This window comes from Dunckerocampus dactyliophorus, chromosome 6 (assembly GCF_027744805.1).
Source record: "Dunckerocampus dactyliophorus isolate RoL2022-P2 chromosome 6, RoL_Ddac_1.1, whole genome shotgun sequence".
Lineage (NCBI taxonomy): Eukaryota > Metazoa > Chordata > Actinopteri > Syngnathiformes > Syngnathidae > Dunckerocampus > Dunckerocampus dactyliophorus.
In genome coordinates, this window is record NC_072824.1 from 29,463,643 (window position 1) to 29,476,733 (window position 13,091).

General features: G+C 45.0%; 1 protein-coding gene across 4 annotated transcripts in view; it reads right to left on the reverse strand.

Annotated features, from left to right (window-relative positions):
• Positions 1-13,091, reverse strand: part of LOC129182751 (collagen alpha-1(XI) chain-like) — a 52,227-nt gene that overhangs the window by 6,494 nt on the left and 32,642 nt on the right. For all 4 annotated transcript variants that reach the window (XM_054779219.1, XM_054779218.1, XM_054779220.1 and 1 more), the window contains 41 exons: positions 11,311-11,352; positions 11,168-11,230; positions 11,017-11,091; positions 10,650-10,733; positions 10,502-10,558; positions 10,378-10,431; positions 10,131-10,184; positions 10,000-10,053; positions 9,881-9,934; positions 9,755-9,808; positions 9,623-9,667; positions 7,741-7,794; positions 7,621-7,665; positions 7,471-7,524; positions 7,341-7,385; positions 7,229-7,282; positions 6,930-6,974; positions 6,216-6,269; positions 4,545-4,589; positions 3,746-3,907; positions 3,625-3,678; positions 3,479-3,532; positions 3,355-3,399; positions 3,228-3,281; positions 3,107-3,151; positions 2,984-3,037; positions 2,855-2,908; positions 2,679-2,732; positions 2,468-2,575; positions 2,293-2,382; positions 2,151-2,204; positions 1,969-2,076; positions 1,753-1,860; positions 1,442-1,495; positions 1,211-1,264; positions 811-918; positions 689-742; positions 577-630; positions 450-503; positions 215-268; positions 32-139 (listed from right to left, as the gene is read on the reverse strand). In XM_054779219.1, coding sequence (XP_054635194.1) covers positions 32-139; positions 215-268; positions 450-503; positions 577-630; positions 689-742; positions 811-918; positions 1,211-1,264; positions 1,442-1,495; positions 1,753-1,860; positions 1,969-2,076; positions 2,151-2,204; positions 2,293-2,382; positions 2,468-2,575; positions 2,679-2,732; positions 2,855-2,908; positions 2,984-3,037; positions 3,107-3,151; positions 3,228-3,281; positions 3,355-3,399; positions 3,479-3,532; positions 3,625-3,678; positions 3,746-3,907; positions 4,545-4,589; positions 6,216-6,269; positions 6,930-6,974; positions 7,229-7,282; positions 7,341-7,385; positions 7,471-7,524; positions 7,621-7,665; positions 7,741-7,794; positions 9,623-9,667; positions 9,755-9,808; positions 9,881-9,934; positions 10,000-10,053; positions 10,131-10,184; positions 10,378-10,431; positions 10,502-10,558; positions 10,650-10,733; positions 11,017-11,091; positions 11,168-11,230; positions 11,311-11,352 — 2,616 coding nt within the window. The remainder of the gene's footprint in view (positions 1-31; positions 140-214; positions 269-449; positions 504-576; positions 631-688; positions 743-810; positions 919-1,210; positions 1,265-1,441; positions 1,496-1,752; positions 1,861-1,968; positions 2,077-2,150; positions 2,205-2,292; positions 2,383-2,467; positions 2,576-2,678; positions 2,733-2,854; positions 2,909-2,983; positions 3,038-3,106; positions 3,152-3,227; positions 3,282-3,354; positions 3,400-3,478; positions 3,533-3,624; positions 3,679-3,745; positions 3,908-4,544; positions 4,590-6,215; positions 6,270-6,929; positions 6,975-7,228; positions 7,283-7,340; positions 7,386-7,470; positions 7,525-7,620; positions 7,666-7,740; positions 7,795-9,622; positions 9,668-9,754; positions 9,809-9,880; positions 9,935-9,999; positions 10,054-10,130; positions 10,185-10,377; positions 10,432-10,501; positions 10,559-10,649; positions 10,734-11,016; positions 11,092-11,167; positions 11,231-11,310; positions 11,353-13,091) is intronic.

A 13,091-nucleotide genomic window follows, 5' to 3' on the forward strand; every position in this document is an offset into this window, starting at 1 on the left:
TTAAAACATGATGGTTTCTGGCAGAGTTTACAGCATTGCCCTTGGCGCCGTCCTCCCCTGGGGTGCCCCGGGCACCTGGAGGACCAGCTGCTCCTGGAAGACCGGTGTCTCCCTTCTCCCCTTGGTCACCCATCTCTCCCTGAAGCAGCAAAAAGAAAAAGGTTGCATCAAGTAAGTCGGGAGCCGTGTTTTGACTGATTGGGTGCAAACTCACCATCTTTCCCGAAAGACCGACTGGACCGGGATCGCCTGCCTCACCGTCCTCCCCCTAGGAGATGAAATAAAGACTCTTCATGAATGAATGACAGCTGGGACTAGAGTCCTTCGTCTACGGTCCTTTGACAATCGTATGCTTCCAACTTTCTGGGAGCACTTTGGAGAAGACCCAAAAGAAAGGTCCATAAAGGCGTGCTTGGAGGAGTTTGGTGTGGAAGATGACCCCTTGTTACCTTTTCTCCAACAACACCCGGCTGGCCCACCATGCCCGGTCGACCCGTCGGCCCCTGTGTGACACAAAAGGCCTCAGAATGCAGAGCAGCGGCTTGAATAAACACTGCCACGTACTGCAGGACGTACCTGTCCCCCAATTGGCCCTTGAGCACCAGTGGGCCCTTGCTGCCCAGGTGGACCCTGTAACCAGACACCTTCAGCTGATGTGCAAAATGATAGAGGATGGATGCCAGCTCACCATCAGTCCAACATGTCCGCTCTCGCCCTTTTCCCCCGGGAGGCCGGGCATGCCCTTGAAATGAAAGACACATCAAGGATTAGGGGGCCTCATCTTACATGACTGCTTTCTTCACGTCTCACCTGTAAACCTATCGGTCCTCTCAAACCCTTGAAACCGCGGAGTCCTTCGTCTCCTTTGGGGCCGTACATGCCCTGCTGGCCCCGGGGTCCGACCACTCCATCCACACCCTCAAACGCACACACAAACACACACACACCGCCTGGTTTATTTATGGATGCAGACCGCATGTTATCCTTCTTTTACCCTCATTAAAAGGAAGTTTGGCTTCACATAGCACACTCAGCTCTTTTCTTTTTCCTGTGCAGCCACAATTAACTGTGAAGCCCACTTTGTAGTTTCTCAACAAAGACATTGTTCTTCACTGAAGACAGTGCATGATGTGCTACTTGCTGCCTGGTACACGTGAAGAAGAAGAAGAAGAAGAAGAGAAAAACAAGCAACATAAACAAGCTGACTCACAGGAAGTCCCGGCTGTCCAATGGGCCCCTGAGTGCCAGTGGGACCTGGGGGACCCTATGGGGGGAAACACACATGATCTTTTCTTCTTTACTGTAGGATACTTGTCAACATCTCATCTCAACATCACAGGTCATTATCTCTTCTCATTTCATCTCATCTCAACATCTCATCTCATTCAACATCTCATCTCATCACCTCATCTCAACATTTCATTTCAACATGCACACTCACAGATTCCCCTTTGTCTCCTTTATTGCCTTTCTGACCCGATCCTCCTTGCTCGCCCTGTGGACACACACAAGTACACGCACTTTGTTATGATGTTATAAATACAGTGTAAACACACACACATTTTGTTATTAATACAGTGTGTAGACACATACACACATACTTTGTTATTATGCTATTAACACAATGTGTACACACAAACACACACACACACACACGCACACACTTTGTTATGATGCTATTAATACAGGATGTGCACACACGCGTCCACAATCCTTCCATGCGTGTCTGCTACAAGCAATCAGACATATGACCTTATCTCCGTCGTCTCCTGCTGGTCCTGGAGGGCCTGTACCTCCAAGCATGCCTGCTGGTCCCTGTTCTCCATCCTGGCCTGAAGGTCCAATCGGACCCTTGTCCCCCTGGAACACACACAAAGACACACACACGTCACACCAATGCATGCAAGCGCATGCGCGTTGGTAACAACAAGGCTGTATTCCAACAAACAAAGAGTTTGTCTTCATTACCGGCTCGCCCTTCTCTCCCATGGGTCCTGGTCCTCCAACGGCTCCGGAGCGTCCCGGCTGTCCGATGGCACCAGCTGGCCCAGGAGGACCTCTCTCACCAGTTGGCCCCTACAAACAGGAAGTCTTGGTAATCTATTGTGTTTGCTGGTCTGTATTCATTAGGAGGGAATTATGGAACTCACAATGGCACCTGGGGCTCCAGAAGGTCCTGAACCTCCTTTCAGACCAGGAGGCCCCTGTGACACATCAAACACAACCATGATGTAGAACACAGCTCAAGTCATTTCGTAATTTAGTGATTGCTGTGTGCATTAGTGAGGTTACCATGACTCCAGGAGCTCCTCTGCTCCCCCTGAAGCCTTTCAGGCCTGGGGGACCGTTCTTACCAGATGTTCCGGGTGAACCTGGATCACCCTGAGGACCAATGAGACCTTATAAGACCACTTAGTGATGATGGTCATTGTGATGACGATCCGTGTGAGTAGATTTTAGAACCCACCTTTCCACCTTCCTTGCCAGCTGATCCAGGCAAACCATGCTCGCCGGGGACGCCTGGTGCCCCCGGGTGGCCTCGGTCCCCTGTGGGGCCGGGTTCACCTGATTTACCCTGGAACACACAAAGACGGATTCACTCAAAAGCAAACAAACAAACAAATAAACAACACCACAAAGGCGCTATGCTGCAAAGCTGACTGAGTTTTTGCATTCACCTGAGGCCCCACCACTCCTGAGGGTCCCGGGGGTCCCGTCTTCCCTTGGAATCCCTTCAGTCAAAAACAAGATGGTGAGCATCCTGCTGTGGCCACAGTCCATGGAGCACATAATTTCCTAGTTATCACTTCCGCTAAAGGGCTTTGGACGTCTGGTATCATCTGTCCCTACTTACCGCCTCTCCTCTCTGACCCGGGTGTCCTGGAAGGCCGTCTTTCCCGCCTGGACCCTGCACAGGTCAGGTTGAAAAACGGCCCAAGTGATTACGTTTCTATGAACCAAGTCACACAAAATGGGAACTCACGGTCGCGCCTTTGGGTCCAGGCTCTCCACTCCTGCCTAACGGCCCTTGTGGTCCCTTCACAGCATATTTCAATCAATCAATCAATCAATCAATACGCCAAGCAGTCAATCAATTCACGCTTACCCTGTCGCCTGGCGACCCTGGGGGTCCATCGTGTCCAGCAGCACCCTGACAAAATGTGGACAAAAAAAGAATACGTTAGTGAAGTTATAGTTGAAAAAGCACTTAAGGTGGGTCAGTTGACCTTTTCACCAGATTTCCCCGTAGGTCCCCGGGCCCCTCTGCCCCCTCGTGCACCCTGAAAGGACAGTTTGAATGTGCATTTACTGTATAATCCCAATACGACTGATTAAAATGGGCGAAGCACTCACGTTTGGACCTCTCGGGCCCGCGCTCCCTGCTTGTCCTAAAGGACCCTGGGTAAGGAAGGACACATAGGATGAAATAGCGGGAAACGTCTTCTAGACTCAAATCAAGTTTGTGTTTTGGACTCACTTTTTTTCCTTTCTCTCCAGGGGCTCCCAGTGGCCCAGGGAAGCCATCAGAACCCTGAAACAGGACCTCTCATTAACTCCCGTTAACAACAAATGCTAAATATAATGCTAAATATTTCTGCGGTGCAGCCATCAAATCTATTTTACTTTCGGTCCCAGTCGTCCAGGATATCCCGGTAGTCCAGGCACTCCCAGTTTCCCCTGAAAAACAGCAATAGTTATCCAACACTTCTTTTTCCTGTCACTTTCTTAGCCCTCCACTCTTTACCTTCTCTCCGGGAGTACCCACAGGGCCCGCTTCTCCTTGAGGCCCCATTTGTCCTTTGGGTCCCTCGGGTCCGTCTTCACCACGCCCTCCCGTGGCACCGTTGTCTCCCACGTCGCCTTTACCTCCCATTTCCCCCTTGGCGCCGGGGAAACCATCCTCTCCCTGCAGTCGGATGGAATGTTAGCAGCGATGCCATCCAGACCAATAAATGGAAAATATTAAAGCAAAAATTTTGTAATTTAACAAAAAAAAGTCGTAATTTTAGGAGAACATAGCATTTTAGTAGCATAGGGTTGAAGTATTAAAGAAAAAATACATTATTTCTAAAAAGCTGTAATATTATGAAAAACAAACAAAACAAGAAATAAAGTTGTACGTTTTGGAAAATAAGGTTGCAGACAAAATTCTAATTATAATTTATGAGAATAAAGTCATAATATTACGATAACAAAATGTACAAGAAAAAAATTGAAATAGTTCAAAAACATTTTTTAAAATGGCAAAAAAAGCTGTAATTTTAAGAGAATAAAGTCAAAATATGAAGAAAACATGGTTGCATTCTAATGAGAAAAAAGTGGCAATTTTACGAGAATAAACTTGTAACATTATGAGTGAAAATAATGTAATTTTAGTAGCATAGAATTGAAATACTAAAGAAAACCTATGGGGTGTTTTATGTCCCAATATTATGAGAAACAAACAAATCAAAATAAAGCTCCCGGAATGTTAGCAACAATGCCATCCAGCCCAGATGGCAGTGGATTGGATGTGTCACGTGCACGCGCTGAAGATAGCTCACCTTCTCACCTTTGCTGCCCTTTAGTCCCCGGACTCCATCTGCTCCCTGTCCCACAGAAAGGAACAAAGAAGACGTGACAACCTTATCAACTGTTAATGAGGCTGCAAATTTAATCCCAATAAACATTTTAAAACCAGACATGCACGCTTGAAGACGGCTAACATGTATCCCACCGGTAGAGTGACCATATTTTCATTGGCAAAAACCTTTTATTTTTTTTTAATTGCTTTATTGCAATGAATTGACATGGATTGCATGTTATCTTGTTTTTTAAAGGAAAAGTGCACTTTTTGGGGGAATTTTGCCCATCATCCATAATCCACAATCCTCTTTTCTGTGTGTTCTAAAGATATAAAAACAGCGAATAAAGGCAGGTAATTTGTAAACACAATTGTTGGAGGTTTTTTAGAAGGCTTTATAGGCGGAATAGGTGCGTCCCATTTTGTGCATTAATTTGCTGCCTCTTTTTATCTGTTTTTATTTCTTTATAACGCACAGAAAAGAGAAAGACGTGTTCGTGTCTCACAAGGATTGTGGATGACGGGAAAATTCCTAAAAAGCGCAATTTTCCTTTCACTTTTTAATTTTTGACAAACAACAATGTCAAATAACATCGGTATGGATGTGAGTGTTAATGACTGTTTTTCTATATGTGCCCCACAACTGGCTGGCGACCAATCTAAGGGGTCTCTCTGTGGTCACTAGCTATCATTAATGTTATAAGACATGACGTTAGATTACATTACTTTCACACGGCATGGAGAATGGCTACTGAGCTAGCAGACCCCAGCCGACATGCCACGGCTGAGGCAGACATGCCAAAAAAAAGGTTCTCCTCTTATTCTGTGTGGAAGTGGTAGGTTTTTGGCTTCTTTGTCCTTCTTCTCCAGTCTGTTTAAAAGACTTCCTTAAGTTTAGAATGAGTAAATTGGAGAGACTAACTAGTTAGCTCGCTACCTTGTTATGTTAGCGGCGACCGTCTGTTATGTCCTTACAGCGATCCCGTAGCCTGCGTAATGTGTTGTAAACAAAGAATAATAGAGTACAAAAGTGGCTCTAGGGGTGTTGCTTCATGTCTATGGGGATCTAATAATGTTAAAACCCATATTTAGAAACTATGCTCCAACTATGAAAATATTCCATTTATTAATATCGAATCCTACCTCGCGGCAATTCACTTATTGCCGTCGGGTCTGGAATCAATGAACCGCCATAAATGAGAGATGGCCGTATATCTGTATCGTTACTTTGAAAAACAACAACAAACAGGGCTTTTCATCACTTTCTGAAACCAAAAAAAAGACGGGATGTAAAAACAGAAAATGTCCTGGGAAACTAGGACCTCTGGTCACCTGACCTGCCGGGCGGTGCGTGGATTTTTTTTTTGCTTTTCATGCTTTCCAACACACAAAGGAGAACAAAATCAATAAATTAAAAAAAGGTTAAAAACTGAACACAAATAGTGGTCAGTGGATGACTGAAAATGTACAAAAAATTTCCAATTTTTATTTTTTGGTTTACATACAGTATCTCAAAATTCAAGTGCGTTTAAAAAAGTGCCTGCTGCCAGTGGGAAAAACATTACACATTAACAAATATTTTGGGAGCAATGAAAACCCAGCAAGGCCACTATTTTATAAATAAATTTAAAAAAAACAGCGCGTTTCCAACCTTAACTCCTCGCTGTCCGGGGTATCCAACAGGCCCCTGCACCCCCACGGGACCCTATAAGCAAACACACACATTCGGTAAATCATTCAAACTAGGGGTGCATGACAATCATCAGGCCAATATGACGGCATTATGACATACCGATAAATCCAATAACATTAATAATGGCTCCCATAACCAATGGAGATTATCCGTACTGTGCGGGTGAGCAAATCAAGCACTCCTTTTTTCTGCTGCCTGCGATGTTAACGGCCTGTCAGAACTTCCCCTGAGCTCAATCATGAACAAACATTCACTTTAAGAGGAATGATGTTGTACCAAATGCTCTGCGATGATGGGAGAAAAAACCCATCGAGCGCACAAAAAACCTTATCGGCCACCTGAAATGCCAGTGCCACGGCGTTTGAAAGGTGCAAAAGGTTTGCCAGAGACTTACGTGGCGTCACACCAGCTGCTCGGAGCATGTGCCCGAATATAGTGCACCTTGCTGGGCCACGCCAGGTGGGTCCTCCTGCTCTATACTCTGGTTCTCCTGATAGTAGTGATGTGCTCATAGTAATGTTGTGATATTTGATTAGGACAAATCAATAGGTACGGTTGCCGGTTAATTGAATAGAGGGGTTAATGGACTCTCAACAGAGATGGGGCAAAATGTAGATGTCTCACTCCTCCATCAATTTCATGTTCAAGGACAGACGACGACGCTCATCTTACCGGCAGACCTTTCTCCCCTGGACTACCTTCCCTTCCTGGATGGCCCTGTTGACATGAGGACATGCTCATATTGTTATTTCAGTGGGGAAAGGTGAAGGGATTTTCTTCCTTGCATCAATAAAGTCTCATTTCACCAAGTTGTGACTGCTTTTTGGCAACCTCCTAAAGGGGCGGGGCTAGAGGGGATACTTTGTATACCATGTGGCCTTCCTCTTCCTTGTGGTGTGACAGAGTGGACTGCTAGGGTAGAAACATGAGAAAAATAGACTCTTCCCTGTTGCAAAGATGTGTGTGCTTACTGGAGGCCCGTCGTTTCCAGCTAAGCCCTGCATCCCTTTCTTCCCTTGTGGTCCCTATGATAGGAAAGACCAGTTAACCCCTGCTACCGAATCCTCTCGTCGTCTCTCGTACCTTGTCTCCAGGCATCCCGACTAACCCCTGAGGACCAGGAAAGCCCTGAGGGAGATTGTGGAACTTTTTAGTCTTTTCAGTCTGACTTGAGGTGTGTGTGTGTGTGTGTGTGTGTGGCCCATGTTTGTACCTGAATTCCAGGGTTGCCTTGCTGCCCAGGCGCTCCGATGTCTCCCTGGGACCCCTGACACACACAAGAAAACAGAACAACAATAAATAAACACGACATGACAACATCTGGATATCGGGTTTGTCTTCCAGCTGCCTTCAAAATACTCACAATGTTTCCCTTTGAACCCTGAACCCCATCCACTCCCCGAATGCCCTGCAAAGGTAAACTAGGACATGAGAATTTAAAAGGGTGTGTGTCTGTGTGTGTTTACTGTAGTAGAAAACCCACTGCCTGTCCTGGGGGCCCGGGACGACCTCTGGGGCCATTCAAACCCCTTGGACCCTGCAACACACATCATTTTTTTTATATTCAGCGTTGATTCAAACTTGGTGAAGACACTTAAAACATAAAAACATACATAAAACATTCAAATAATTGTATGTCAATCCTAAAAATCACAAAACATAAAAGTACTTTTATTAGTTGGAATACTCGGAAAATAAATAAAAAACAGAAATGGGAAAAACCTGCTGAGACTAAAGTAAAAATATTAAGAGACATTTTTTTTACTCTTACAAGAAAAAAAGTTGCAATTTTACAATAATAAACTTGTAATATTACGAGGAAAAATAATGTAATTTTAGTAGCATAGAGTTGAAATATTAAAGAAAAAATATATTATTTTTTTTATGTTGTAATCATTTCACAAACAAACACATTTTTTGGAAAAGTAGGTTGCAGAAAAAGTTATAATATAATGGGAATAAAGTCCAACTATTATGAGAAAAAAGTCGTAATCTAAAGAGAAAAAAGGCTGCAATTTTATGAAAAATAATGTAATTTTAGTAGCACAAAGTTATAATATGAAATAAAAAATAAGTAGTTTTTTTCAAAGTCGTAATATTATGAGAAACAAACAAATCAAAATAAAGTTGTCATTTTTGGAAAATTAGGCTGGGGAAAAAAAGTTATAATATTATGGAAATAAAGTTAAAATATTATGGGATTAAAGTCATAATAGTAAGAAAAGACAAAGGTGATTTCAGCAGTATGATTATTTTTTTTACAATGATATGCATTACAGTTATTGTCATTCTGTTCACTATCATAGATAATCATTTCATTACTACAATTATGTGTGACTGTTTCAATGCAGTATTGTCATTGTGATCACTATCATGGTTCATCATTTCATGACTACTATTATGTATGACTGTTTCAATGCAGCATTGTCATTGTGGTTGCTGATATTATTTTGTCCTTTCCGTCAGGGTCTTTATAGTCGTCACAGACATTTATTTGCTGATGTAGTCCTGTATGTTTCTGCTGTTCTGTTCTTGTTGTCACAATTGTTGTTGCTGCTGTTGTCCTTGCCTTTATCTTTTTTTTTGTCCCCCTCTTATCCCCCCAACCCCTCCTGTTTTCTTTTCTCTTCTTCTCTGTCCCCTCATGCTCCGGTCAGGTCACTCCAAATTTGCTTAATAACAAGCATCTCAGTCAAATAAATTCTGTATAACAGGGGAAGTATATAATACACTTCTCCCTGGCAGAGTAAATCTGTTGAGCACTTGAGGGCATTTAGATCTACAATTCTATCTGCTTTAAAGGTTGGACAGGACAGGGGCAAAAAAAAAAGAAAAAAAAAAGAAAAGACGATTTACAACAGGAAAGCTGGAATACTTGGAAAATTGAACAAAAAAAACAGAAATGGGAAAAAACTGCTGAAAGACAATAAAGTCAAAATATTAAGAGGAAAAAAAAAATCATACTGTAATGAGAAAAAAAGTCGCAATTTTACGAGAATAAACTTGTAATATTATGAGAACAAATAAATATATTTTTTTTCTTTCAGTGGCGGAAAGAGGGTTCCATAGTAGTTCAACTGAAAATAAAATTCAGGTTCACCTTTTTGGTACAGTTTGCATTTTTGTCATGGATCCCAAAGGCCGCAGAGTAGAAAATCCATCCATCATCCGGATACTTTGTGACACATGACTAAAGCTATTTGCCAAGCAAAAAAGCTGTCTGCTGGCTTTAGTATATGTGCTCGGCTTTATGTGGTGTTCACTTGCCAGCGGAGCGACACCCCCTCTTCAAGCCATCTTGGCTGTTTAGGATTTTCACTAGGATTAACACAGATACAAACATACCACACTAGCAGAACACTCACAGCATCGCCTGGTTGTCCTCTCGGTCCGGGTGGCCCCTCAGAACCCTGCAAACAACAACAAGGTAAAAAAAAAAAAAAAGAGGGCAAAAAAAATCCCCACATTTTCCCACCAAAAAATGCCACAATTTCTACCTTTTCTCCAAGCTCTCCTGCAGAACCCACCGGGCCCGGTTTCCCCCTCTCGCCCTGCAAAGATGGCATTCAGTTGAATGTTGTTCTCAGCGTACCCTTTCTCCACGGGCAAGTCCACCAGCTTACTTTATGTCCTTGGTTTCCGGGGAGACCAGGCAAGCCGTCGAATCCCCTGTCCCCCTGAGACAAAAGACGGTTTTAGCCAGAACCTGACGGGTGGTGACCACCATGCAAGTCTTGCTCACCTTAGCGCCCGTCTCTCCGATAGCGCCACGCCCGCCGTCTGCCCCCGCTCGACCCTAACACACACACACACACACAAACATTAGCTGCAGTCTTGGATTGGGCCGAAATCATCGTCAGGTCAAGGTCACACCCTTTTCCCGAGACGTCCGTTCTGTCCTGGAGTACCCGTCACTCCAGGCAAACCCTGTGGAGGGGACACAATATTTACATTATTTTATTCTATTTATTATATATTTTACACTATTATATTTATTTTTGTAATAAATGCATATATATATATATATATTAATAACACTTTTTCAATATATTTATTATAGTCGTATCATTTGAAATTATTTACAAATAAAGTGTGTTGCTGTGACAACCGGCTTACTTACAGGTGGTCCCATTTCCCCGCTATTCCCCTTCAGGCCCGGTGGACCCGGTCTGCCCTGGGAGAGATTACGGGTACTTTTAGCCGCATGTTGAGTAGAATGTTCGCGTCTTATTGCAGCAACTCACCAGTGGACCAGGTCGTCCTCTGAGGCCCAGCGGACCAGGAGGACCCTTCATAGACAACTTGACGAGAGGTAAGAAAGAACGGATGATAATTCACTATGTAACGTAAATTAGCGTGCAGAATTTTGTTTTGCATAAGGTATTTTCGCACCTTGGTCTGCTGCAGGATGGCCTGAGCCTGAGCCTCCTGCGCCGAAACGATACCACCCAATTTTTGATCCCCGCCTGACCGAAACTGCACGAATGAACACACACAAAAGACTCAAGACTCCGCCGTAGTGGCCAGAACTGGAAACTGCACCATTCTTTAAATGATGTATTCAAGAAATCGAAGAAGTTGGAAAACACTTTCTTCCTGTTTGCAAAGCTGGGGTAAATCAGTCAGCAAGCAGACGAGCTTCCACCATATGAAATCTAAAATGTACAGTTTTTTACGCAAACACTCATGATTTACTTCCGGAACTTTTGTATGGTCTGGGAAGACAATGACAACACATTTTCAAGTCATTTCCTGTTACCGGTAAGACCATGATGTTCCCCGGTGGTCCTGGTATGCCGTCAGCGCCGTTCAGGCCGGGCAGCCCTGGGGGGCCCTAAGAGGCCCACACAGACAAGAACATTTAGGGTGCAAGAGCGGCACGTTGACAACAAAGAGAGGACAATCCTGACCAGTTCCCCGAGGTCTCCTCGAGGTCCCACTGGCCCCGTCATTCCGGAAGGGCCCGCTGGTCCCTGCACATACAAAGTTATTCACCGTAATGTTATTCATCACCACTGATGGAACGGGTTTGATGTTCTACAAAGAAACCAACCTGAGGTCCCGGAGGCCCGTGTGGACCCACTATTTGTGTTCCCTAAAATAAAAAAACACACAAATAAACCTTCAAGTGACACATTAAGGCTTTTTTTTAAATTGAAGAATAAAAGTACAGTGGATTCCCACACAATTGCCATGCAGCATTTTGCAGATTTTTAGTCCAAAAATATATTTTTTATTTCTATTCTTTGAAAATAGGCCGCTTTTCCCGCAGATGTACCACTGTTAAAAACCCTAGTGGTGAAATGCCGGACAGACCTGGGAAACCCAAACGTGTAGTGAGGGTGTGCTGGGAATGTCTGGGAGAGTTTCCCATTCACTGAGTCTTCAACTCTCACCTCCAGCAGAGCTTCACCTGCATCCCGAGGGAGGACGAGGATCTCGAGTCAGAATGGGCCATATTCCGTGCCTCCATTGCAGAATCAGCTGATCGGAACTGTGGCTGCAAGGTGGTCGGTACCAGTCGTGGTGGCAAACCCAATGGTGGACACCAGAGGTTAGGACTGCTGTCAAGCTGAAGAAGTCCTATTGAGAATGGATGGCTTGTGGGGCTCCTGAAGTAGCTGACAGGTACCGGCAAGCCAAGCGGCACGCGGCTTCGGTGGTGGCAAAAACTCGGATGTGGGAGGAGTTCGGTGAGGCCATGGAGCACGGTTTTCGGTTGTCCTCGGAGAGGTTCTGGCAAACCATCCTACGCCTCAGAAAGTGGAAGCAGTCCCCGGTCCACACTGTTTACAGTGGGGATGGGGGCCTCCTGACCGCGACTGAGGACATAGTCGGGCTGTGGAAGGAATACTTTGAGGCCCTTTTCAATCCCACTGACATAACTTCCGTAGAGGAAGCAGAGTCTGAGGACACAAAAGTGGACAGGTCCATCACTGTGGATGAGGTATCTGAGGTCAAAAAACTCCTCAGTGGCAAAGCTCCGGGGGTGGATGACTTTCGCCCTGAGTTCCTCAAGGCTCTGGATGTTGAGGGACTGTCTTGGCTGACATGTCACTTCAACATTGCATGGAAGTCGTGAACAGTTCCCCTGGATTGGTAGACCGGGGTGGTGGTCCTCCTTTTTAAGAAGGACCAGCTCTACAACCTTGCAAGGGTACTGGAGGTACATTGGAGTTAGCCCAACTGGGCTACATGTGCTTTGCAGACTTGGAAAAGGCATTGGAACGTGTCCCTCGTGTTGTCCTGTGGGGGGTGCTCCGGGAGTACAGGATTGGTGGCACAATACAACGTGCCATTCGGTTCTTGTACAACCGGAGCAGGAGCCTGGTTTGCATTGCCAGCAGTAAGTCCAGCCTGTTCCCAGTCACGCTGGCCTCCGCCAAGGCTTCCCTTTGTCACCAATTTTGTTCATAGTTTTCATGGACAGAATTTCTAGGTGCAGCCAAGGCGTCGAGGGGGTCCAGTTTGGGGGCCTTAAAATCTACAGAGTTTACTGGGGCAGTTTACAGCTGAGGCCATGGTTCTCAGTCGGAAAAGGGTGGTTTGCACCCTCCGGGTTGGGAGTGAGGTGTTGCCCCAAGTGGAAAAGTTCAAGTATCTCGGGGTCTTGTTCACGAGTGAGGGAAGGTCGACGCATGAGGTCGACAGGCGGATTGGCGCAGCGTCTGCAGTAATGCAGTCGCTGTACCAGACTGTGGTCGTGAGGAGAGAGCTGAGCTGGAAGGCAAAGCTCTCAATTTACCGGTCAATCTATGTTCCCACCCTAACCTATGGTCATGAGCTTTGGGTCATGACCGAAAGAACGAGATCATGGATACAAGCGGCTGAAAT